This window comes from Anopheles bellator, chromosome 2 (assembly GCF_943735745.2).
Source record: "Anopheles bellator chromosome 2, idAnoBellAS_SP24_06.2, whole genome shotgun sequence".
Lineage (NCBI taxonomy): Eukaryota > Metazoa > Arthropoda > Insecta > Diptera > Culicidae > Anopheles > Anopheles bellator.
Window position 1 is genome coordinate 32808515 of NC_071286.1, and position 23531 is coordinate 32832045.

Genomic DNA, 23531 nt, shown 5'->3' on the forward strand with positions numbered 1-23531 from the left:
CTAAACATTGCGCGAAACCCCGCCGGTCCCGGCAGTGGGATGGTTGGGTGAGCGACTCCCGTGGAAAACCACGCACCATTTCTTTTCGAGAGCCAAACGTGCCTCTCTCTCTCCCGCTTTCTCTCGTGGATCGCTCTCGTGGTGGTTGCGAGAGTTGTGGTGGCTTCTATAAATAACGTGGAGCCTGTAGCGACCCCTCGGGGATCTGGGATCGGTGCGCTACGGTCACCCGCGCTCCCAGATGGTACGTCGCCGTTGCCGCCGCCATCCGCGAGTCGGTGGTCCTACGAGCGAGCGTGCGTCCCGCCGGTGTCGGACCCCGTGGCTCGGCACGCAACTATCAGATGCTAATCATCAATCAGCTCCCTGACATTGACGTTCCCTCCACGGTGGTAGCTTGGCCGGATGGACGGCTGCAAGACATCATCGCGAGCGGCTACACACGGTCACGGCACTTGATCTCGCACGCAACACAGTCCACGGCCGACGATCCCGCTCTCAGGTTGTTCGGTAATCTTCTTACAGTGGCGCGCGCACGTTAGATACACATCACACGGCCGCGTGTAAAAGGTGGCAAGCGTCACTGCCTGTGCCTTCTTTTTCGTTTCGCAACGGGATCAGTGTCTCTGATGCACCACCGGAGCAATCGTGGCGAAGTCACTTGCCTACCAGGCTGTTCTATAGGTTTGGCGGTTCAATAAGGAAAAACACATTTTTGCGGTTTGAAGTACACTTTATTATTCAATATGGTCTCCCTGAAATGCACTTTTTCCAACGATATTCTTAATTGTGAATTTCCCATCCCTGAAGTGAAAATCAAGAAGGGCTTCAAAAACGCTTCCACAGCTGGTATGACCTCATCATTTGATGAAAGCCGCTTTCAACGCATAAATTTTAATAGATCTGGAATCAGATGGAACAATGTCCCGACAATTCGAACTTAAGCTCAAGGATTTTTGCCAGTTTCAAAATGCCCTTATGGCAGGGTGCATTGTCCTGAAAAAAAAGGTTTTTTTCTTATGCAAACCTGGCTTTTATTAGAATTTTTTCTTTCAGTTGGCTATCTTTTAGGTTACAACAATAATAGAAATTTATTGTTTTACCGGTTTGCAAGTAATCCACAAACAAGATTCGTGTCGTATCCCAAAACAATTGATGCCAACATCGTTTTGGGCGATTTCTGAATACGAACTCGTTTCGGAGCCGAAAAAAAACAGGTTCTCATCATTCCTTAGCCTTTGAATTTAATTCAACATCATGGTGATGGACGCAAGTCTCATCGATAGTGAAGAGTTGACGGACAAAATCCATTTTATCCTTTCGAAAATGCTGCAAATTTTGCCGAGAAAGTTGCATTTAAATGTGTTTTTTACATTTTTAGCGAATGCGGCATCCATTTTTCACACAGCTTATTGAGACCCTTTCTGAAAAGTATTGGTTACACTGCCCAATGAGATGTTTAGACCTTATACTAAATCTGTTTGATTCATTTGACGATTTTCTGCCATTTTTCTACGATTTCAACCATTCTTCAAGGCTTGTACGAACACGTTTGAATTATTCAACCCATCTTTTTGCTTTATTAATTGAAGGAGAACAGTCCTCATAGAATTTCAACATTCGTTCAAAAATTTTCTTTCCTTTTAAACATATTCCAAAAATCCAAAAATAAACATTTAATCACTGCACGATACTTGATTTTTTGTATTGTAAAAAAATACTGTGACATGTCGATACTAAATGGCTTGTAAACGAAGAATGAATTGACAGATCGAAATGAAACTTCACACAAACGTTCACATGAACGTTGTGTCAACATAGCAAAAATAATTCTAACTAGTACAAGTGCCATCTTCTATTGAATCGCAACACTTATTGAACAGCCTCGTTCGGTCGGTGGAGACGCCTAGTGCGCCACGTCATTTCTTGACGGTGCCCAGTACGCCATTCGTAGGACTGTTTTGACCTCGGTGTTATCTTTCACATTATCGGTTACACATTCCGATACTCCACTGTTTTCATTAGGCCGTCAATAATTTCTTAGTAACCTCAGGGCCATGTACTAAGAGGAATTTTTAAGTTTAAAGAGAGTTTACTTTTGGGTTCATTTGCTGCATTGTCTTTGGGTGATTGTGTCAGGAAATAAAAGAAAATGTTACACAACAATTATCATTATCCGTTGGCGTATAATAGTAAAGGTGCCACATCCAATCAGACTCTCCAACTGGTCTATCTTTGCGTGAAGAAACGGTAACCAACTCAATTACTCGGGCCACGGTAAACCTAATCGGGTCAATCCGACATGGACTATCGACCGCCAGTAATCACTGTTGTTGACTTCACGGTTCGTGCGGTTCTTAACGGTGCAGTTACAAGGCTCGATAGCTTCCTGCTGCATAATTCAACGATGGTAAATTGAGCCAAAGCACCAAATACGTTGCTTTGCTTTACTGGCTTCGCTGCTTGCACTACTCCGGTACGAACGGTTAGGACTCCCACGGCCATAAAATATTCACCTGAAGAACCAGTTCACCGGTGGCCGGTGTGCTGTGTGGAGCGACATCATCAATACCATCGCGTCTGCGTGGTCCATGCTTGCGGCTTGAACCGATGGTTCACACGTTCATTCACGGGTTCCTGGACCGTGTTGGGTCTGATTCATTGATTCGGTTTCGTCGGCCTCGTGGCTAATCAAATGTTCACAGCGCTGCGAGCCGCAAGATTGCGGGGGCGGGCGTCACGTGATCACACTTCGCTTAGGTGAGAAAAATCGCTCGCATTCTCCAGCCCTTGGGCCGGGCGGCATTCAAGTGTGTTTATGTATTTATGTGCGTCCTTCAAACACACCCGGAGCGCCGCATTTAGAGTACGATACAGATGTATTTTTGATGTGCTGCTAAAAGAAGGGCTTAGACAGCTGGCGAGTCGACGTGTTGCTTCCTGGACTTGACCTTTGAAGTTTGGTTCACAGCAAAGACAAGTGTGCCGTGTTCAGACGAGTTAAGCCCTGTTGACGGAAGCTAAAGTGGCTTCACTTGAAATCTGGTCACACCTCCTGAGTCTGTTGTTAATAGCGCTCATTAGACCTCGCTAACGAGCTTGCAGTTGGGATTCTATGCATCGCACCATGAATTGTGATCCTTTTAGATCTGAAGTAAAAGTTTATTCAAGAAAAGGGAGCCGAGTGCCAGCGAATGGGGATAATCTCGACTGAAGGGTGATTTTCAGCAACCACGGAGAGCTTCCTAGAGTCAGAGAGGCAGAGTCTTACACAAGCTAATGCCCCGGAATGGAACGCTGAATTTGTTGAAAGACATTCGTTGCATCATGTGGAAAAAAAATGGTTTGTTAATTAATTGTACCTTTTGAACATCTTCAACTAAGTGCCTTTAGCCACTGCCATAACTCACCCACTTGCGCAAGTGTCAAATGTCTTACGAAACTGTTGCATGGCGGCTACAAGGTGTGAAGCTCGAAAGTGTTCCAGTTCCAGATTCACCTTCAAGGTTCCGCCGCGTAACCGATCTCGGTAGCTAGGAAACCGTCCGATAAATCTGTCGACTGCTAGATAAACTTTCGCTCCAATAACCTGCCGTGGCTTGGCTGACATCTTCACCGGCACCGGTAGCCTTGGCTCGGAACGGATCGGATGCGAGCGGTTCCACGAAAGGTAATCTAACTTTTTCACGAACTGCCGGAAGCAACAGCTTTCACCCTTCGTCTTCGGCCGGCGTCTTCCCGATCCGGCGTTTGAATGGCAACCGTTTCGGGCCCCGGATCCCGGACTTGTCCCTGGACGGTCAGATGATGCTAGTAGCGTCAGTCAAGTTGTTGTGCGGTCCTTGCTCGTTGCTCTCAATTTCCTGGTTTATGTTTTAGGGTTTTTTTGTGTTTTTGTCCCTGCGCGGAACTTGACGACGCTGTGTTTGTTCTGTCGTTTTATTTCGGGAAACATCATCAGTCACTCAAGATCAACATTATCTAGCAACGGAGCGCTAGAGTCGGAGCTCATATTACCGTTAATGTACCGAATGGTGACTCCATAGTGATTGAAAGTAGGCGCAATGTTGCCTGGCGGGACGAAATTCACCGTTCTTCGACCGCACGGGGCTCTGTGAGAATAATGAAAAATAAGATATTAAACCGCAAGTACCTGTCGATCGATGCTATCACTTTTTGAGTGTTCCGTAGCTGTATCAATTTTTGTTGATTTTCCATAGCATCAGTTCGCTTCGGGGTTTGAAAGTTGAACGTCAACAGCGTTATGTTTATTTGTTTTCGTAAGCTTTTCAAAAATCTATTTAAGCCCATACTTTTTATAAAAGATAGAAGAGATAAAAGTACGGGTAAATTATGTCAGGTTTAGCAGTAAGCCAGCATTCAGGAATGCTATACTATGTGCTCATTAAACGGCAACATTTTTTTTACATCCCTTTTGGATTGATATGAATGATGTTGACCAACAGATGAACCATTCCTTCTAAGGTATAATAAGGTATTCTGCATAATGTGGGTATTCTGCATAATAATTTGTAATGTACATGATTGAAATGAATAGCGGCAGTTGTTGTTGTGTAATTTTGAATAGCATCAGAGAAATAATTTACGTCATTTTGGCATTACTTATGCGGTATTTATAGAAAAAGTTCTTTACTGTTGGTTCAAACTCATCCAGCTTTCCATACTCGAATGTGACATAAACATTGACTTTCTTTCGTTAACCTAACGGAATTTACTAAATCCATAAACCCAACATATATTCCTAGAAGACAGACTAAGACAATCCAGAATCTAATCGTAGGGGACACTCAAGCCCATTAAAAAATACAACGTTTATCTCGCCATGAATATTGGGATACTTTATTGACCGGAAAGGTCGCCTCAGGTGTGAACGGTTACGGTGGCCAGTGAGCATGATTATGAGCAAGGGAGCACGCGCCGCACGCAAGCACTGTCAGGTGCCGTCAGTCTCGGTCGTTGCCGCAGGCAAAGCAAACAAATTTTAATAAACCATCCCAACGGAACGGAAGCGTTGAATAAAATATGAAATCGTTCTTCAGCGACCTGTTGAATGTGTTTGCCTGGGCGTTGGATTTTCGTTTATTTATATTTCTTTTTCCTCCGCTCACTGCTGACGGATGCTTCCCCAACATAATCGTGCTGGGCTTGGGAATGATTGAAATCGTGCTTGGCTTCGATATAGAATGTGGCCAAATACCGGCGCTATATGTTGAAGAAGACCTGCGTCAGACAATCATTGTTCATTATAACTATTTACGTTTCGCTCGGCAACCCTTACTTGAATGTTAAGCCGCTTAGTTTTATAATGTCGAGTACTCGATTTGCTTAATTGGATTCATTTGAACGTACCTTATAGCATTCGCCAACGAAGCGGTATAACTGGGTCGCGAATAAACATATTGATTAGCTCCCATTTATGCTTCAAAATTCCTATCTCGATACCTTCAATATATTAAACCAAATGGCGTAGGAAAAAAGTAAGACCGATTGACATCATTGCGATGAGTAATTTGCATTACATTAATTTTCATCCACCGGAAGCGAACAGTGAATTCTGCGGCTCCGGAGTGCTCTTGCCGTTCGATAGACAGTTGATGATGGAAGGCGTATATGGCACACCAGTTTGGCCACAGCATCAACAGACCCGGCACCCGTATAGGATGTGTCCCGTTTCGAACGATTGTTTATGTGGCGCGATGTGGTTTCATATTCAATCAATCATTTACAAGATGAAGCGTTTCGGTAGCGAATTTCAGTTAGCCACCCATTTTCTACACGCTACACACTGCAAAGCACACATACTAAAGTTTCCCGGGGATTCAAACTGTGGGTTGGAAACAGTTGTTGTGCGGCAACACCATTTCAATTCAAGGTTCTCCAAATAACTTAAAGGATAATGAGTTCTTGTAATCGTTACTGGAAGATACGTTTGAGCCAATAGTTTTATGTGTTAGTTTAGTTTGAGCCAATAGTTTTATGGGTTAGTTAGTTTATAGTTTTATGGTTAATTGAATGTAAATCACACAAATTAATTATTATCTTTTCTTTCTCTTTCTACAGGTAAGTTTCCGAATCTGATAAAACGATTACCAGAAGAGTGAGTATTTCTAATCAGCTTTAATGGACCGATGGAGTGATTTAAGTAGTCTACCGCAGTAATTGTGTGTGTTTCTCGGACCTTCCAGGGGTACATTTCACAGTTTTTGTTAAATTTTGCAATTCAGACTCCAACACTTTGTTGAGCAAATTGGCAACTGAAATGTGCAGAGTGCTTTCAACGAGGCATAGTTGCTTAGGATTTGCTGTCCATTCTGAACGTACAGTCTTGCTGAACAACATTGTCAAGCGCAACATTCACACAAAAGTTACATTCATTATATTACAAAAGTTATTTGGCATTAGGCCCCATAATTGATCTTTCTCTAATGGAAGCTGACATTTCACCACCATGCGAACGTACTGACGATGGAATTGAGAGAACTTTTCCAGATTAAAGACACAAAAAGAAAATTGCCATTCTGTAGATACCTTTTTACTAATGGTTGCTCGTCCGTAGTAATCGAAATAAAAGACGCCTCACAGTTGCTTCTTTCACTGCCAAACACAGGGAGTGTTCGATGTTCACGCCGTTATGAGCGGTAAAATTGAAATTATGAAATATGAATATCTCCGCACCAGAGCCAGAAACGATTGCGAATTTGCCCAAATTGACAGGAGCTTGGCGCGACATAAATCGTATTTTATTGCAATTCAATTTTGGAACATATTTCACGGCCAAGCCGGTGACAAAATGGTTCCCGTACTGAGATGATGAGTTTATTATGTTCGAAAGAATGGTGGGTTTTTTTTGTTGCCGATCACCAAAAGCATTCCACAATGGAGTGAACTGGGCGAAAAAGGAACCAATTGTGGCGAAACGTTTCCTCGCCGGTCATTCGTTTACGAGTCCATTGGCTCACCGTTTGATGAAAAGGAGTCGTTTCCGTCTTCAGGGGAAGTGCAGTGATCGTAAACTGGAAAGAATGCCCCGAAGGGAAAAGCGGCTTCCTCGATTTGCCGGCCTCGCTCGCCGGCTACACTTCCGCCGGTCAGTGCTTGGGGCCAGTTGCGAAGAATCGGAAGCACATAAAATGTTATTTCTTTTCCGTGCCTTTTTTTGGCACCAAGCTCGGTTGCAACCTTTTTGCGCTGCCCCTTGCGTCGTACGCAAAGCATAATGCGATGCTCGACGCTGACGGCGTGCGTTTGATAATAATGCTTCTCCGTCCATTACCGCTCCGCTCCGGTAATGGGCCCGTTGGGAAGTGTCCGTTAAAAGCACAAATTCCGTACGGATCGAGTCTTTTTGGGTTTCGAAATTCGAGTGGGAAAAAACAAATTATCCGACCAATCTGGGCCGATTCGGACACGTACGTGCCGACCGATGGTCGTGACGAGAGTTGTCCTTCCGGTGTCCGACTCTTTTCTGCAGATCCCGCAAACTATCGTCGCCTTCACGAGGATCCGATGTTTTTCTTCCGCTAAATTACTCCTCACTCATGCGGCTGGCGACGAGGAAAACCCCGCCTTAAGCAACGACAACGACCGGTTTTGGTTGGTCAAACTTCATCGTTTCCAGCTGACAGTATCAAAGGGTTTCCTGAAAGAATGCGGTTTTCAATCCCTTGCGGTAGACAATCCGTTTTTCGCTGCTCAGCGTTGTGTGCGGCCAGCCTTCGCCGTTGACAGGCGTGCACTTCCGGCGAGCATGTGTGCCAACTGCAAACATGCACGGCGATGTGCGACCCTCGCTGGATAGAGCATCCTGTGCAAACGGTGAAAACCCATTCCATAAAGAAATTTCGGAGTTTCCTTTTATTCGCGTTGCCAACGCCAAGGGAACGCTCGTTTGGATCGTATTCTGCTTTTGTGAGTTCAACCCATCACAGAAGATGAGTTTCTGTGTCACGCCCGACTTCGGTGCCATTTAGCCTGTGTGCGATACTAATCGCCATCGCAAACGATGCCGAGAAGGCCTAAATTGGCACGCTTTAGCTTTACATCGGGCGGTTCAATTTAGTATGAAAATTCCACGAAGTTTTACTAAGTTGACTAACTGAATGAATTGCGAAGAAATCCAAGTGCTTTGCAGGAGCAACTAACACAACTAGCTGTTTGCTGAGTAAGTTATTCTTCGAAAATTTGAAGGCCTTGAACCGTAGCAATGGCACCATTCTAGTTCAACTTTCGAACCCTTGTTAAGCTTGTCTAGTTTGAAATCATGCAACATTTCCATTTCGCTCGCGTACCGTTTATCATTGTAGGACACACTATTAAGGATATCCAGAAAAAAACCCAACCAAGTTTACTGACGAACCTCTGGTGGGTAACATTATCGCCCGACAAGGCGTTTGAACGAAGGCGTCAAGATTGATCGGCCGAATTAATGGGGTTTTCTCGTTTGCACCGTTGTTTATCCCTACTCGGCCACAATGACCGCCCGCAGGGCCCTGCGTTCCAAATATTTATTAGGATGCTTCGGTCCGGGTCAAGTGAGGAGAAATTGGAAAAAGGTCAAGGGTCGGCTCGGACGAATGGAGCAGTGGTTTGCTGTCGGACGGTACAGCATATGTGTGCTGGCAAATTTCTCTTCCTATAAGGAGAAGACATTCTCGCCACGAGGTGCCTTTAAAGACTGCTGCATACTGATTGCATATTCGAGTATAATGATCGTAATTCGCTTATTTTCTGTTTAATAATAAGGTACTGTTGCGGACCTTAGTATGCCAACTTCGCTTGATACTTTGGTGTGTCGAAGGACTACCTTACCTTAGCATGTCGATCCGAATTAAGTACACCAGGAACGAAAGAACCAACGAACCAGCTAAACACCTTCAGGGTCAACCGTTCAGGTGGAGGTGTTCTTTGCTACAGACGAACGAATATTTGTTGATTTTTTTTTGCATTTACTACTGTTTAACTGTAGTTTTTTACTTCAGAATAATTGATTAAAAATGTTGCCATAGCTTAAAGGCTTCCACTTTTTAGCGATACCTATTACGGTTCATGGTTTCTGAATCAATAGCAAGTATGCGTGCTTTGCTGCTTATTGAATGCTTTAAGTTCCATCCCGTCGCATGTTCTATACGGGCAGTTAAGCCTGGGTTAAATCGAAAAAAATGCTGGAAAAACGGAACGAATACTCCACGCACCTTCCGCTCAATCGATCGCGGGACCACCTACCAACGATGCTTACTTTCTTTCGTGTTTCCGGTTCCGCAACGGAACGGAAGCTCTCGCTAACGTGCTATGGCATTCTTAACTTCACACTTCCACTTCCTTCCGGGTCGTACAAATGGGTACAAATCACCAGAACGCAATGGCGTGCCCGGTGCCACTGACAGGCCGGCCGAACCTTTCATTCCACATCCGGCATCCGGGTCCTTTCCGTGGTCCAGTGTTTGAGTTGGAGAAAGAGTGTGTTGGTCCTTCACTTTGGACGCTTTATTTACATATTATTAGTAGGATGTGGACAGGACTCCTGCCGGGGTCTACCTGCGGAAGCCTCTGGCTCTTCTGAACCCATCACCACCGCGCACTGGACCTACTTAACGTTTTTCTTTTCGAATCTCACAACACTGGTCGTTAGCACAGCGCTCTCGGGCCTTCGAGGTGGTACGGCTAACCAAAATGCATCCATCGCCAGCTTTGAAGCACTTCGTGGACTTTACTTTAAATTGCATTTGCAAGCTCACGTAGCATCGTACCGTGAGCTTTGCCAACGCCGATTTGGGACCGCCTTCGGTATGGACGTGGTTGGTTCGTTCTTCGTAAAACAGTTTTACGTGAATCATCGCTTCACGTTCCGGCACGCTGATTCGATTTGAAGCGGTTGAGTAGTTCCACCGGAGGAAAAATCAAAGAATATACTTATATTGAAAGCTGAATGGCTCGAACCGTTCGACCGTGAAGCGCCCGTGATGAAGACGACAAATCGAAGGCAGAAGGGTCACTGCCTCACTGTGCCCGGGGAACCTTAAAGTTTCCGACGTTCGGTGTCGACGTTTTGCGTCTTTTGCTTTTGCGTCGGTAATCAGAAACCCACGAAGGTCCTGCCGTAGCATGGAATTTGCATATTTTCTTTGTGGTAGGTAGGTTTGCAACCGCCGCTGGAATTTCCCTCTAGGAACGGGGGCGAGCGAATGTTGTGGCCATTTGGCGTTCGGTTTGCCAACCGCCGCAGCGATCGATACGTTGAGTTCGACCCGATTCGTGTGATAGAAGCTTGGTAAATGTGGTTTTGATGAAGCAAAACATTTATAATTCGCCTGCCTGTCTGGAGCGTTCGGTGCTTATCAACCAACAAGTAAAATATGTGACTCGTCCCCGTTTTAATATCTTCCCACCATATGCTGTAACTGAACTATGCTTTTTTCGACCCGTTTGCGATAGAAAAGCTCAACGTTTCGCTTCGAAACTTTTAAGTAATAAATCTGAAGCGTTTGAGATTCACTGACGCACTGCCATAAGTATGCCATAAATATGCCATAAATATGCCATCAATCGTGAAGCAAACCTTCAGTGAAATAGTGAGATAATAACATTCGCTTCAGCGGCTGATTGGTTACCCTTATCAACCGACTCACGGCACACGCTTCGATTCTCATTTGTTCATCTTTTATGCGCTCACGGCACACACTCATCGCCCAAATCCCGAGGATCGCTATGCACGTAAATAATAATGTTTTGATTGCCATTATGAATTATTTATTGCAGTCCCCAGTCAACGCATGGAGGCACGAGATTTACATCTTCCGGGTTCGGTTTTTCGGGGCTCGGCACTAATGATACGTCTCGCGACCGCGTTGAGATGGCGTCCTAGGTGAGCGCGCGGGAGGCGGCTGATAAAATGCCCTACGGAGGCAACCTCTGCCGGAAGCCGTGACTCCATCGTGTCACGTGAATGGTCCCGGGGTGACACGTTTTTCTGACAGGCGTCAACGCCCATCCTGCCGGTGCCGGACCCAAGGACAGCTATTGGTTTCCATAATTCCGGACCGGAGCCGAGCAACTGGTCGGGTGAAGGTTCAACTCCCCCGGACACGGTCGTCAATTGTTTCGTCACAATGATTAATTACCCAATCGTGTCCTCTGTTTGCCGGCGGCTGCCGGAAGGTGGTCGTCGTACTGCGCTCGGCTTCTTGGACGCCGAAATCATTAGACCGAATTAATGACACGCGTAATTGAACGGCATTCACACGCGGCTCCTCGGTCCTGCCGTTTCGGAAGCCGTTCGCTTCCATTCCACTCGTCGCCGCTCGGCAGTTGGCAAGTGACACACATTTCAAATTCGAGCTTAGTTTTAAGGTGTAACTTACATAGCTGCACGTCCTTCCTTTGGAACGCTGGTGCCGCTCGAACACCGAAGCCGCTCTAATTGGATTTCCTTCTTCCTGAAAAGGATAATGGGCGTTAAGGTTGTCTCTGGTCTGTGTGTGAGATCTTAAGCCAGAGAGTAGTGTTTTGTGGTGTCCATTACCAGTCAAGTTGTGTGAAACCAGCCGACCACAGGAACAACTGGCAAAAGGGCCCAACTAGGGAAGGGAGTCATATTTTAAATTTGGAAGCTTATTTATCCCGGACACAGGACAGCTGCCCTGGGGTTTAGTCATTGTGGTTCGCTCAGGACACACGACACGTTTATCTTCATCGATTTTTTCCCTTTCCCGGGATCCACATCCAGGGTTGCGTGTGCTGTGAAGTACGTCCGCACCACAGACCGAATTCTGAGAGTCCTGAGACCGGCCTCTAGGCTGTTGCGTAAAGATATTCCACAAGCGTCCTAGCACGGGGCGGTGACCGGACCGCCGAAAGCCAACGCCCATACCACGGACCTAAGCCTAATTAAAAGCCATAAATTTCACCCAACAACACCTGTCCTTCCGGCCACCAGCTATAAGCCGATGTCGAGCGTCCACATGATGATCCTTCGGCCAATTCCGGGTTTCGGCTATTTACCCGAGAAGCGAGTGAAGGAAGCAAACAGAATAGGACACCGGAAAATCGTGCGTCGTCGCCATTGTCGCCATTTGAGCGCCATTGAGCGCTGCCATTTGTCTTGGGCTGGGTCCTGGTTCATGGGTCCTGCGCGTAACAGGTCGTACCCACGTCGAGCGGATCTAAATTGTTAAACGATTCTCTTGCCGGAAATCGGACCAGCGCAAACATGTCAGCAGCCGTTAGATTACCACCAAATCTGGCCCGAGCAACCCGAGCCCGAACAGCGTCTGGGTCAGCGTGCCGGAAATTTAGTTTTCCCCGTTTTTAGCAACGAAATTGACAACCAATCTGAGCCGCCCCTGCCACCTGCCACCGAAAAGAAGCGAAAGGGCCGATGGTGTGTGCCTCGGGAAAGGATCGTTCGCCGTCCGTTGCGTCGTTAGATATTCCAGCGAGATGTTGTGAAAAGAAACAAACAGCCCATCCGTGTGTGTCGAAAGCCTGGCCCCGAAGTGCCCATAGCCACCTGGTGCTAAGAGTGGCCGGATCAAGGCTAAAGCCGCCCGTTATAATCCTATTTCATCAAATTAAAAGAATTTCTCCGGCACCGGGCCGGCTGCGGCGGCGGCGTTCGAAGCAGGAAAGTTGGTCCAATAGAATGAATAGCTCATAATGCTGAGGCCATACACAGCGCAAAAGTTTCATCGCCTACCCCCGGGCGGACCACCCCACATCCCACATTCCCCCGGCCTCCCGGACCGCGTGCCACCAAACTTTTCCACTCCACTTTAAGACTTTAATGGGTCCGCTCGCTTGCTTCACCGTGCGCTAATGTCTGCGCCCGTTTCACGCCGTGCTGGCCGCCGAGAAGCCGGCCAAATTTTTAACGAACCACCCGAGAGGACCGGGGCCCGTTAATGGGAGTGTTTTTATTGGAAAATTCTGTGGTCTTGAAATTGAAATTAGATTATAACTCCGGAGTGACGGTCCCGGCAGTCTCGACGCGCGATAACGCGATAACGTTCCCGAGCGGTCGGCTTCCTTTTGGGGTGGAACTTTCGCGTTTCGTGTAGTAGTTGGCTTTCTTTTTTGTTTCTTTTGGCTGTCTCGCCGTCTCGCGCTTTCGTTTTGAGTCTCGCGAAGCTCTGGCAAGGGTCCTGAGCTGAGCTGAGCAGTTTTTAAAGTAGACCATCATCCTTCCCGGGTTCGCGGTGTGTTGCGCTGCCTTTCCAGACGATTGGCTGACGTCGATAGCCCGACACAGTCCGGGGCGTGCGCCGGCAGAGGGCCCTTGTCGCGTGTCGCCTTTAAAAGTTAAGCGGTCTAAAGCGGCTCTTGAATTTAAAATGTTGTGCCGCTTCTTCGCGTAGTTGTCTCATCACAGTGAAAGCCTCGCCAGGCCGCTCGTTTAATGCTTCGTTTAGCATTCCGGCCCAAAACGGTTCGTGTGGTCGACCGTGCGTGACGTCGTGTCACGAAATGGCGAGATTATTTTAAAGATAATTATCAACCGAGCCTATGGGACAACCAATTCTGGGCAGATCCTTCGGAACAGGTCCATGAAATTGCCTCCGAATAATTGAAAGATTAAAACGATAATCGCCCTACGGGAGGCAACTTAATCCTTGGGCAATTGGTGGAGTGCCGTTTTTTTTTTGTTCTTTTAATTAATTCACACTTTGTAAGTTGCCTCTTTGGTGACATTGCTTCCAATCAAACTGAAACGCTAATTGAAACCAATCGCCCGTGATTCGTTACACGATTCGTGTTTGTTTTTGCCCTTCCATTCGTCACCTTTCATTCACCTTTGGTGCACCCAACACCAGACCAGTCCGTCGACCAGACCGTCGTCCATATTGATTTCACAGTGGAGCGAAGGTTATGCAAATTGCATTTGTCGCACCGCCCGTTCCCTGTCACCCGGGCTGGCCGTAAAAATGAGCCGGCCACAGTAATCAGATTACACGGTGCATCCTTTGCCGATGGGGCTCCATGCTCCGATGGCTTCGGAAAGGCAGCCCGACCGAGGCCGGGCCCGGAAATGTCCCTGTCAAAGGATTACAACTTTTCCGGCTTTGCAAGTACACCGGGCAAAGGTGCGAAAGCGAGACCCCTGACTGACTGCTGGACCTATTATTTTATAATTTGCCCACGCTATCATTTGCCTGCCGAGCGACAGCGACAGTTGTTTGCTGGATGGCGATAAAGGATCGTTCATCGTTTCCGCCCTCATTTCACGCGACGTCAGCGTCAATCTAATCGCCAATCGATCGCGTGATTCGGTGCGATGTAGATCGGAGAATCGGAGCGAAAAGAGCAGTACGGAAACGAGGCAGCGAATGGCCGGTAGTCGGAAATCCGGTACAAAGCAACACCCCGTTGAAATTGGTGCCATAATGGGGTGGCCGTAGCTGTACCGCAATTAGTTCTAATTATAAGGCTGTTCCGTGGGCCACCAGGACGCGCTACGCCGTGTGCAGAGCAGGTGTGTGCTGACGTTGATGAATCGACACGCCCCGCGCACGGTTGGTGGGACCAAAAGTCCCCCGAAGTGCGTGAGTTTAACTTTCTTGGCGCAAAAACTTTACCACTGCAAAGATTTTGGCCCCACCATTATTCGGGACGACAGTTGGGACGAACTTTCCCATTAACGGCCTTGCGCGCCATTTTCTTCCGACTCAGGTTCTGAGTGCTGAGGTGGTTTCGGGTTCGGGTGGATTAGATCATGGGGCGCGAGCTAATTTTGGACGCTTCGAAGTCCGAAAAAGCTCGTGCTGTTCATTATTTCGCAGGGAAATGAGTTTCCCGTTCCAGGCTAACGTCGTGGGCTCACCGTCGAGTGGTCAGCCCGGTCAGCCGGGTACAGTGTTTCGGTGCAAAAGTTTTTGCCCGCGGTTTCGATATTTCCGATATCGTCCCGCGCAGCGAAACGGGAAAACGTGACGTGGAACGGTAATGGAACCGAATCGCAAACCGAATCGAAAGTGAGCTTCCCTCGTTCGGCACAAGATGGTGCTCGAGATATGAGCCGCGTTCAATACCGGCAAAAAGCATCGCACGAAAATCTGCCTTCCGCGAGTGCTCCGGGTGCCATTTCCATAAAACTCAAGTGTTCGAGAAGAATGGAGCGCTACTAGGAAGCTAGCGCAAGGCTAGTGTAAATAGAACACTAGGAGGTTGAAATGAACATTTTGTCCGCCACTGGTAAAATTAAACTCTATAACGAACTAACGGCCGTACTAGCAGGCTAATGCCTTGCTCCAACAATGCAAAACAAAGTACTGCTGTTCCCTTTCAAATGCTATTGTCGTGGATCCTTTTCTACTATGCTCACACAACGGACAATCCGTAGAATCTTCCAATTATTGCTCGAAGATAAAATTTTAAAATCATTCGAAAACATTTTTTATCGATCGGCGAGGGTACATTGTAAAGATAAAACTAAAAAAGGGATTACAATTGAAGAGATGAACTCGTGATACGTCCCTATTCATCGTATGCACGTAGGTTTTTGATATAAAGAGCACTTCACAGCTTGTGTTAATAATCATCCCGCTGATTACCCGTATGATTGATGTCGACTTCCCATTCATGAGTGAAACACATCCTTTGTCGCTGACACAGCTGGTCGTTATCATAAATCAACGATTTGCGTTCGGTACGATCGAACGCCACGCCGCTTTTATCGAAACGATTCAAACCGACATTCAATATCTCGCTGCATTCACTAATGGTTGAGTAAAATCTGCGTTAACCATCAATTATGAATGGCTGGCTGACTACGAGGCAATTATCAGATTATATCAGATACAGCGCCGTCAGAAAGCTGAAGGACGCAATGGTTGATAATGCGATGTATTAAATGGCCTCGCGGAAGTCAAACAAAGAAAAGTTCCAATATTACTTGCCACCGATGAAGTAGTGAAAAATTATGCAAAACTAAATTCCATGTGTATCCACATGGAATTTAGTTTTGCATCCCTCTAACCCTCTAACACTTGACGATAATAAATAATCCCGTTATGAAACTTTTCTTTTTCAATTTCAACAAAGTCTGCGCTTCTCGTGTCACTGATAGACCTTCGTCTAGATAGGGCCATTTCGGGTCACATCGCTTTCCCCGACCGGCTGCGGAAGTCCTGGCTATTTGTTGTATTTTATCACTGCTATCCCTTTTTGAGCCGTGCAACGAACTCATAAATTTTCCCCCCCAAGGGCCATTTTGACGTTAGCTTAATCCTGGGTTGACCTTCACCGTTGGCAAGGAGCGCCTTTTTTGCTTCGTGCGTTTGCATCCTTTGCTATGGCATTTTTTGCTTCACCATTTAACCACAACTTGTGCCGCGGCTGGCTCGTTGAATAAAATTAATACGTTGAAAGGAATAATAAATTAAGATAAGCTGCAACGCACAGGTCATGGTTACTAAAGAGTTCATCTCAAGCGTTTGACCAACAACACTGAGATGGTCCTTCGCACGGTGTACGGGTTGTGTTATTTTAAGACACACAACCGACGTCGGATCGTCGACACCGTCGAGTGCTGAATGTGGCTGAGCGATAGCAGGTGACAAGAACTAGAGGTACGAAACTTATCACTCGCAGCTGCAGCATGCTTTCTTATGCTTTCACGACGGCGCCCTAGAGCGGATTGCATCCTACTTAGCTCGCTCTGCGCCGCCATGACTTTTTGTGGACTTTTTGCGTCGATGAACGCCGTCGTTGATTCGGCAAAACTTATTCAACTGCAAACTTTCGTTGCACTTCTTCTTCTGCTTTACTTTTCAACTCGCAGCTTTCGAACAGAGCAAGGCGAACAAAACACGAAAGTCGAATTGTGCCCGGTCTGACCTGCGCAACGTTTCATTAGCCCGCGCTACTCCTGCCCGGGCAGGTGGAGTAATGCGGTTTTCCAGCGATTTTCCCATCGTCCGACGCTTTTCCGCCTCAAGCACAAAGACACTCCGGTGCTCCGGGGTTTGGTGAGAATTTTAACAAATTGTGAAAAGGGACACCACGATCTGTGCAAGACCGACGCCGCGTGCTGTCTCGCGCTTGATGCCGCCACTTTCTTTCTGCATTTCCTGACACAAAAACCGACAGCTGTCTGATGTTTTCTTATAATTTATGGACTTGAAAATTTGCTCCGCCGTCCGCGGAACGCCCGAGCCTTCGCGACTCGGGGCAGAATATTTTAGCTTCTCGTGGGACTCGGAAACTCGACCGCGCCAACGGTGCGCGGATGATGCGTCTTGTTTACAGGGGCTTACGGGGCGACTGAATTTGAATGTTTACGAAGATCCGGTTTATGCTAAGTCGCCCCGAGGAACTCGGGCAACTAAATAACTTCTCCTCCGGCGGCATTGTTTATGGAGCCACCAGTGGACTTGATTGAGTAAGTGTTTGCTTTTCGGCTACATATGATAACATTTAACGACAGCGCAGCACTGTGATTACTGTGTGATTTTGACAGATTTTGATGAAAGAGTTTGGAAACATAAACAAACGATAAAGAGAAGTTTTAATCTCTCCCTTGACTGACGACTGCCTTGGGGGTTTCACAACTCACACCAGACGCGAAGGATACTTTGTTTTAATTTTTAAGCTCTGTCCCGTGAAAAGCTAAATATAGCGGCAGTGTTGACCGATACAGCCCAACTGATAATTGTTCACCAAGCGTGACAACATTGCCGAAAATAAAAGCATCACAGTGAAGAAGACATTTCGGTCCGGTCTACGAACCAACCGAACAATTGGATGTCACAAGCACTGTAATAAATTTATGGAGCCTCTAGCAACCTGGCCGCTGGCGGTGAAATATTTTTTACTACGTCGACACCTTCGGACTTTTCCGAAGTCCGAGGACACTGGTGACATTTGAAAATCGCCTGCCTCCCGTAGGCAGCTGCACTTAATTTTGGCTGCTCTCAGCGGCTTATCAAGATTAAAACCAGGTGAAGGTGGAGTTTTTGGTTTTCATCTTCGGTGATTTGTGGACCCACCATTCTGCGATGGAACCTTCCAATCCGGCAAAGTTCTGCGCAACGATCCTTAACAAACCACGAGGAAACCACGGACCCCGTGAACTGACTTTGGAGGTGATTAGACTGAATGATAAATGAGCAGCCGGAACGAAGACGTTTGCTGCGTGTTTGTGTGGCTTTGCATGAAAAATTAAGCATCAGCGTTTGGGCAGCAGAAACCAAGGACTAAGGTGTAAGGCACCATAGCTACAAATTTCCTCTTGGTTTTGCGACATTTTCGAGCAATTATAGTCCTCTTGCTGGACCGTAACGACCACGGCTGTGACTTTAATAGCGTTTCCAGTTATATTCTCTGCGAGTGGAGGAGGACTGTGGGATGATTACTGCCAGTGCTGTTGTAACGGTCTCCACGGCCAGACGGAGCTGGTTTGGGTGAAATGGAACATGAAATTACTAAATGGTTAGTACACGTTTCACGCTCCTGAATATTTTACTCTATTGTTGTTGCGCCTCCATTCGCTTTGCTGAGATTTCTTAGTCGATTTAGAGTGACACAACGTTCATTACAAACACTTTCGAGGGGCCGTAGGACCTGGTTCGTTCGTTCGTAGTAGAAGATTTGCAGCTAGCAATTAAGGAGAATGTATCTACATTGAACTATGCCAATCGTGTGCATATCTGTTGTGTGTATAATGTTTCAGATCATAAAACTAAACGTTACTGAAGATGGATCCCACGGAAGCAATTGGAAAGTTCTTTTTCTGTAACAATCCATAGGATCCTGGTTTACGGTCGGAGAATGAAAGCTGGATCCGAAATGCAATCCGAACATCAAACGTGCCTGATGAGCACTTCTCCTGCACTGTTTAGTTGTCATAAAGAAACTTTTATAGCTTCATTCCCAACACTTTTCCGACGATCATTGATTTTGTTCATCAATGCGCCCTATCTGGAACCGTTGAAATCGCTTCTTCTGGAGGTCCAGGGGGCTTCTTCTGGAGGAGGGGTCTGGAGGTTCTGGCTTCTTCTGGAGTTATAAAATCGAGACGGGTATCGCCGTTACTCCCGATACTGCCCGGCCAGCCAACGACGATGGCCAGGCCAGGCTATTGGAACAAAGTTTTTCAAATCCGTCACGTTTATGTTGGCACAGATGAACGGGACTGGGCACACAACAGAATAGTGTGTGCTTAAAAGGGGGCCACTTTAGTTCACATTTTCACTGTAGCATGCTTGACCAACTGACTGTGGAAATATTGCTGCCCAAACGACGCCGTGGGCTACTCGACCTCGGACAAGATTAAATGCAATTCATAGTCTGTCATTACTAAGTACTGTAACTTGTTAGGTGGCAGTGGTTTCATAAAATATGGACTCCTCGCCATGACAGGATGACCAATTCGCGTTGCAAAAAAAAACAACCATCCACTGTCCTGTCTTAACCACAGCGCAACAACAGAAATGTCGGTTCCGGTGATTTCTGACCCGGAAATCGGTGCTGCCGCATCACATCACCGTCATCAGGCGTCATCTTCGGTTGTTCACGCCACGTCGGTCGGAAATGCCACTAGTGCGGTGGCGTACCCTGGCCACCACGACGGATGCGGTCTGTTTAAATATGCAATCCCAGTTCCGGCGGAGGTAACGATCCGGTAACGATCCCGATGCCCAAGTCGCAGCACGTAGCCCCCTCGTAGTCGGTGAGCCGTTTTCCGTTGGCGCGTGTTTATCTGTCACCATCATCGCCGCCGGCCCCGCTACCGGCGCAGGTCCACGGTGGACTTTGACGACCGACAAGACACATCACGTCCCGACTCCGGTACGCTCTAATTCGTCCAGCGAGGGCGGTCGGCAGCGGAGAGCAGACGTCGCAGCGGTTAGTTTACAGTGAATCGCCTCCAAACACCGCTGGACCATGCTCGCTGGCTCACTAATCGACTGTACGCCGCACGTCGCAGGACTTGCACTGGGACACGGTCTGGGTTGTGCCCCCGAGGTTTGTCCGCTTCCCGGGGATTGCCCACGCAATGGTAAAGTTTTTCACTCCAACTCACTCGCGACACCAACGCGTTTCACCGGAACGACCGGTCGGGGCGCTCCGTTTTGTCTGAAGGCAAATTAACTCGCTCACTTTCGATGGAAACCAGCGACCACTGGGGAAGGATGGGCTACAAATAGCTGGTTCCATTTTTAACCTCGGTCGTGGCTTCTTGAGTAGTTCGTCGGCACGAGGCCTGCATTGCAATTGCTCCAGACGGAGGTTCGGAGAAACAATCGGAGCTGGTTGTTGTTTAGTTGGGATTTCTTATCCATTACTCGGCGGTGCACTTTGTCGTTCGTAGGGCTGTGAGCTGCTTCGTAAGATCAAGCTTCGCATCGAAAAAGGTCACCGTCAGAAGGAGAACAAATGTTTTTTTTTTGCCGAAACTAGAAACTGAATATTGTTGACGAAACTCGTTCAAAGTTTCGCATTGATTACGCGCGATGGACCAGGTGAGATAGAGATTTGCATTTTTCGGTAGTTTGGTACAAATTGGAATGAAAAGTCCCCACGGGGGAGGTTTGTCTCATTCTTCGTTGATTCTTCCCACACTTTTTATCACTGCTTCACCGTAAAATGTGATAACCTTTTGGGGGAACTTTAAAGGGTCAGCTAGGGTCTTGCAGTAGTACCTTGCTCCAAGTGGAACCGAAGCCCGAGAACTTCAGCAAAGTGGGAACTCGTTATCTCGTCTCGTCGTCACCTTGAGTGCAACACACGACAGGATTCTGGTTTGCTGCTTGGTACCATCCCTGACAGAATCATGCCATGTTGCGACCTTAGCCCATGGAAATTGGTCTCTACCGCCACGGGATCGAATCCGAAGTTGCCCATCACTAACTTCTTCTTCTTTCTCCTATTTTTCTTCCCCATTCTTCCCACGCACAGAAAGATGATCCAACTCGTCATCACCGAGGAGGGAAGCTACGAAAAGGATGTCCTGTTCTACGTCAACCTCGGCGAACCGCAGCAAATCGGAGGTAAATCATTCGATTCCCGCACACCGAGCTAACCCAGCCTGCCTTCCGTTGTACCGTTCGTTCGTGTTACCGCCCGACAGTCGTGTACTTATTTACTGTTCTTCCTTTTCAATTATCAGCAACTTTCCGATCTATCGTACCCGCTCTGCGACCGCTCCTTCCGAGCGTCCATAGCGAAATCCACCAATCAGCCAACTTCGCCCACTAGAACCGCAAATCAGATTAGGAACACATTCTCTACCCTGTCAACCCTGTAGGTGCGCGCTAGCCGACCCGGCTCAGAGTACGCCAGTAGATCTGTCTCGTCGTGGTGCTCGGGCTCCGCTTCAAGATTTGCTGATTTTTGGCATGTTTTCCACGGTCCCGCTGGCTGCTCGGTTCGTAGACATCGTTGTCGTTTCTAGCTCCCAGACAGTTCAGCTTTCGGCTTTCGGCTAGTTCAATTTAGATTGGAATCCAACACGTCCGACATCGAGATCTCGATTCCCAACATGACGGTTCCCAACATCAGCGTTGCTAAATTTCCATTTGTGTGTCGCCGTCACGCGGGCGGCCAAAGGCTAACGACTCACTCATACGGCCAGCCTCCGGTGGAACGGTTGAAATATTTGACAAGGCGTAGCTCACCGGTGCGCTATGAATATATTACTTCGCGACCTAGTACCTGGCGCACGTGGCACACCGGTTTGTCTGCTTCAATCGCTCTGTCGTGCGTCATGCATGTTGCTTCAGCCGCCGTTTTGGAGCCGTTTGGGCCCTCGGTTCTGGGCTCGGCTCAGCTGGCTCATGTAAAACAGATCCTGGGCAACAACACGGCCACACTGTCGGCGTGTCGACTAACGAACGTATTATGGTTCGTAACAGAGCAAATCCTTGGCCGCCACGGAGGACCCACGTGAGCGGAATGATAATTTTATTCCCCGCCGCCAGCGGGTAGACGGGTCGCCGGGGTACTAGCGGCCAGGTTAACACTCCCCTCAGCTTGATTGGGGCTGTATGATATTTCATCTTCGCATCCTCGCACTGGGTGGAACTAGCGGTGGCCACCTGGCGACAACTTCATTAAACCGAAACATCGTTCGGTGGTGGCTTCTAGGTGGCGTTTGTCCTAGCTACCGCGAGGTTCCGCTTAGAGCCGGTGTCCTGATTGGAACCCTTGATCGAATGCCGCTTTCTCTCTCTCTCTCTCTCTCTCTCTCGATGACCCTATGCAGGTGTGATTTGATGGAGAAAGTAATGCGATACATATTTGTTTGATTCTCATCCGTGCGGCATTCCGCATTCATTAGTTTCCGAAAAGCAATCACACCCGGATGTGCGCGGTGGCTCTGACATCTATCGACGATTGATGAGAGAACTGCTCGTGTCTCTGTCTCTGCTGTTGTTACTCGTAATATTGTTTTGTAATAAAAATGGCAAAGAGTTTCCGTTAACCATAAGCCTATTACCTTCATCCGCGGCTTTGTTGATTGAATATTGTATTTTCCCTCCCAATCGATGGCTATTGTCGAATCGAGTTTCATGGGACAAAAAGTCAGGCAACTCAGACCGCCAGCAACACAGCTTTTCCCGTTATTTATTGTTTTTGCCCAAGCATTTCGCGCGCAACAGGGCCACAAATAGTCGAACTACGATTTCCGATCGTGCTGCACCGCGGTGGAAATCGGTTTCCTTCGTTGCCGCGAAGGGCGGAAAAATGTGTGAATTATTGCACCGTATAATGGTAAACAAAATGCACCATTAATTTTCCTAACACGGGTCCACTACCACCGATGCAGGAGCGAAACCCACCACGCCGATACCATGAATCTTCCTAGGAAATTCAAATTCATCTCTCCCCGATCGCAGCCCCAGCCCTTCGTGATTGGGAGTGCTGGGTGGGTGGGACTTTCCCGGGGGTGTTGGGGAAAACTCAAACACTCTCCCGGAATCGAATCGAAAAGATAAACATCCCATTACTCTTGGCACTATCAAACACGCGCCCCCTCGAACCCGCGGGAGCTGACGTGAATCGGAAATTCGGAGCAGACATTAAATCTTCGATACGATACGTCACGGGAGGGAGATTTGGAAAATAATCACTTCATAACATTTTTTTTGGGCCAATCTAAACAAACACCTAGATCCCGGCCGGCGTCACGCTGCTGTTTTGCGCGGTCCCGATTTTTGAGGTCCTTCTTGGGAGTAGTTCACCGTGGCAAACCGTACCAGAGAAGTACCGCCACTTCGCCGGTCTGTCTCCGGCGATTCGGGGGGATTTCACGAAAACAAAACCACTTGAACCACGGGTATGAAGAGAGGTCGGCTTCGGATGTGTTTGAAAAATGAAACGATTTACCCATCACTACCAGTTCTACCGCAAATCATGGGCTATGTACGGCTTCGAGTGTAACGTGGTATGTTTATTTTCGTTCGCCGATTCACGGTTACGGCCTGATCAGCTTTTTATGGCCGTACACATACGACGAACGCTGCGTAATTTGGGATGATTTTTATTCACACTTGGCCACGAGTTGTTAGCTCGCGAGA

The 23531-nt window shown here is 47.5% G+C and overlaps 1 protein-coding gene across 1 annotated transcript in view; it reads left to right on the plus strand.

The window, feature by feature from the left end:
- LOC131211370 (sodium/calcium exchanger 3) overlaps window positions 1–23531 on the plus strand; it is an 80521-nt gene that overhangs the window by 17733 nt on the left and 39257 nt on the right. Inside the window, exon 2 of the mRNA XM_058204804.1 lies at window positions 20911–21002. Coding sequence (XP_058060787.1) covers window positions 20911–21002 — 92 coding nt within the window. The remainder of the gene's footprint in view (window positions 1–20910; window positions 21003–23531) is intronic.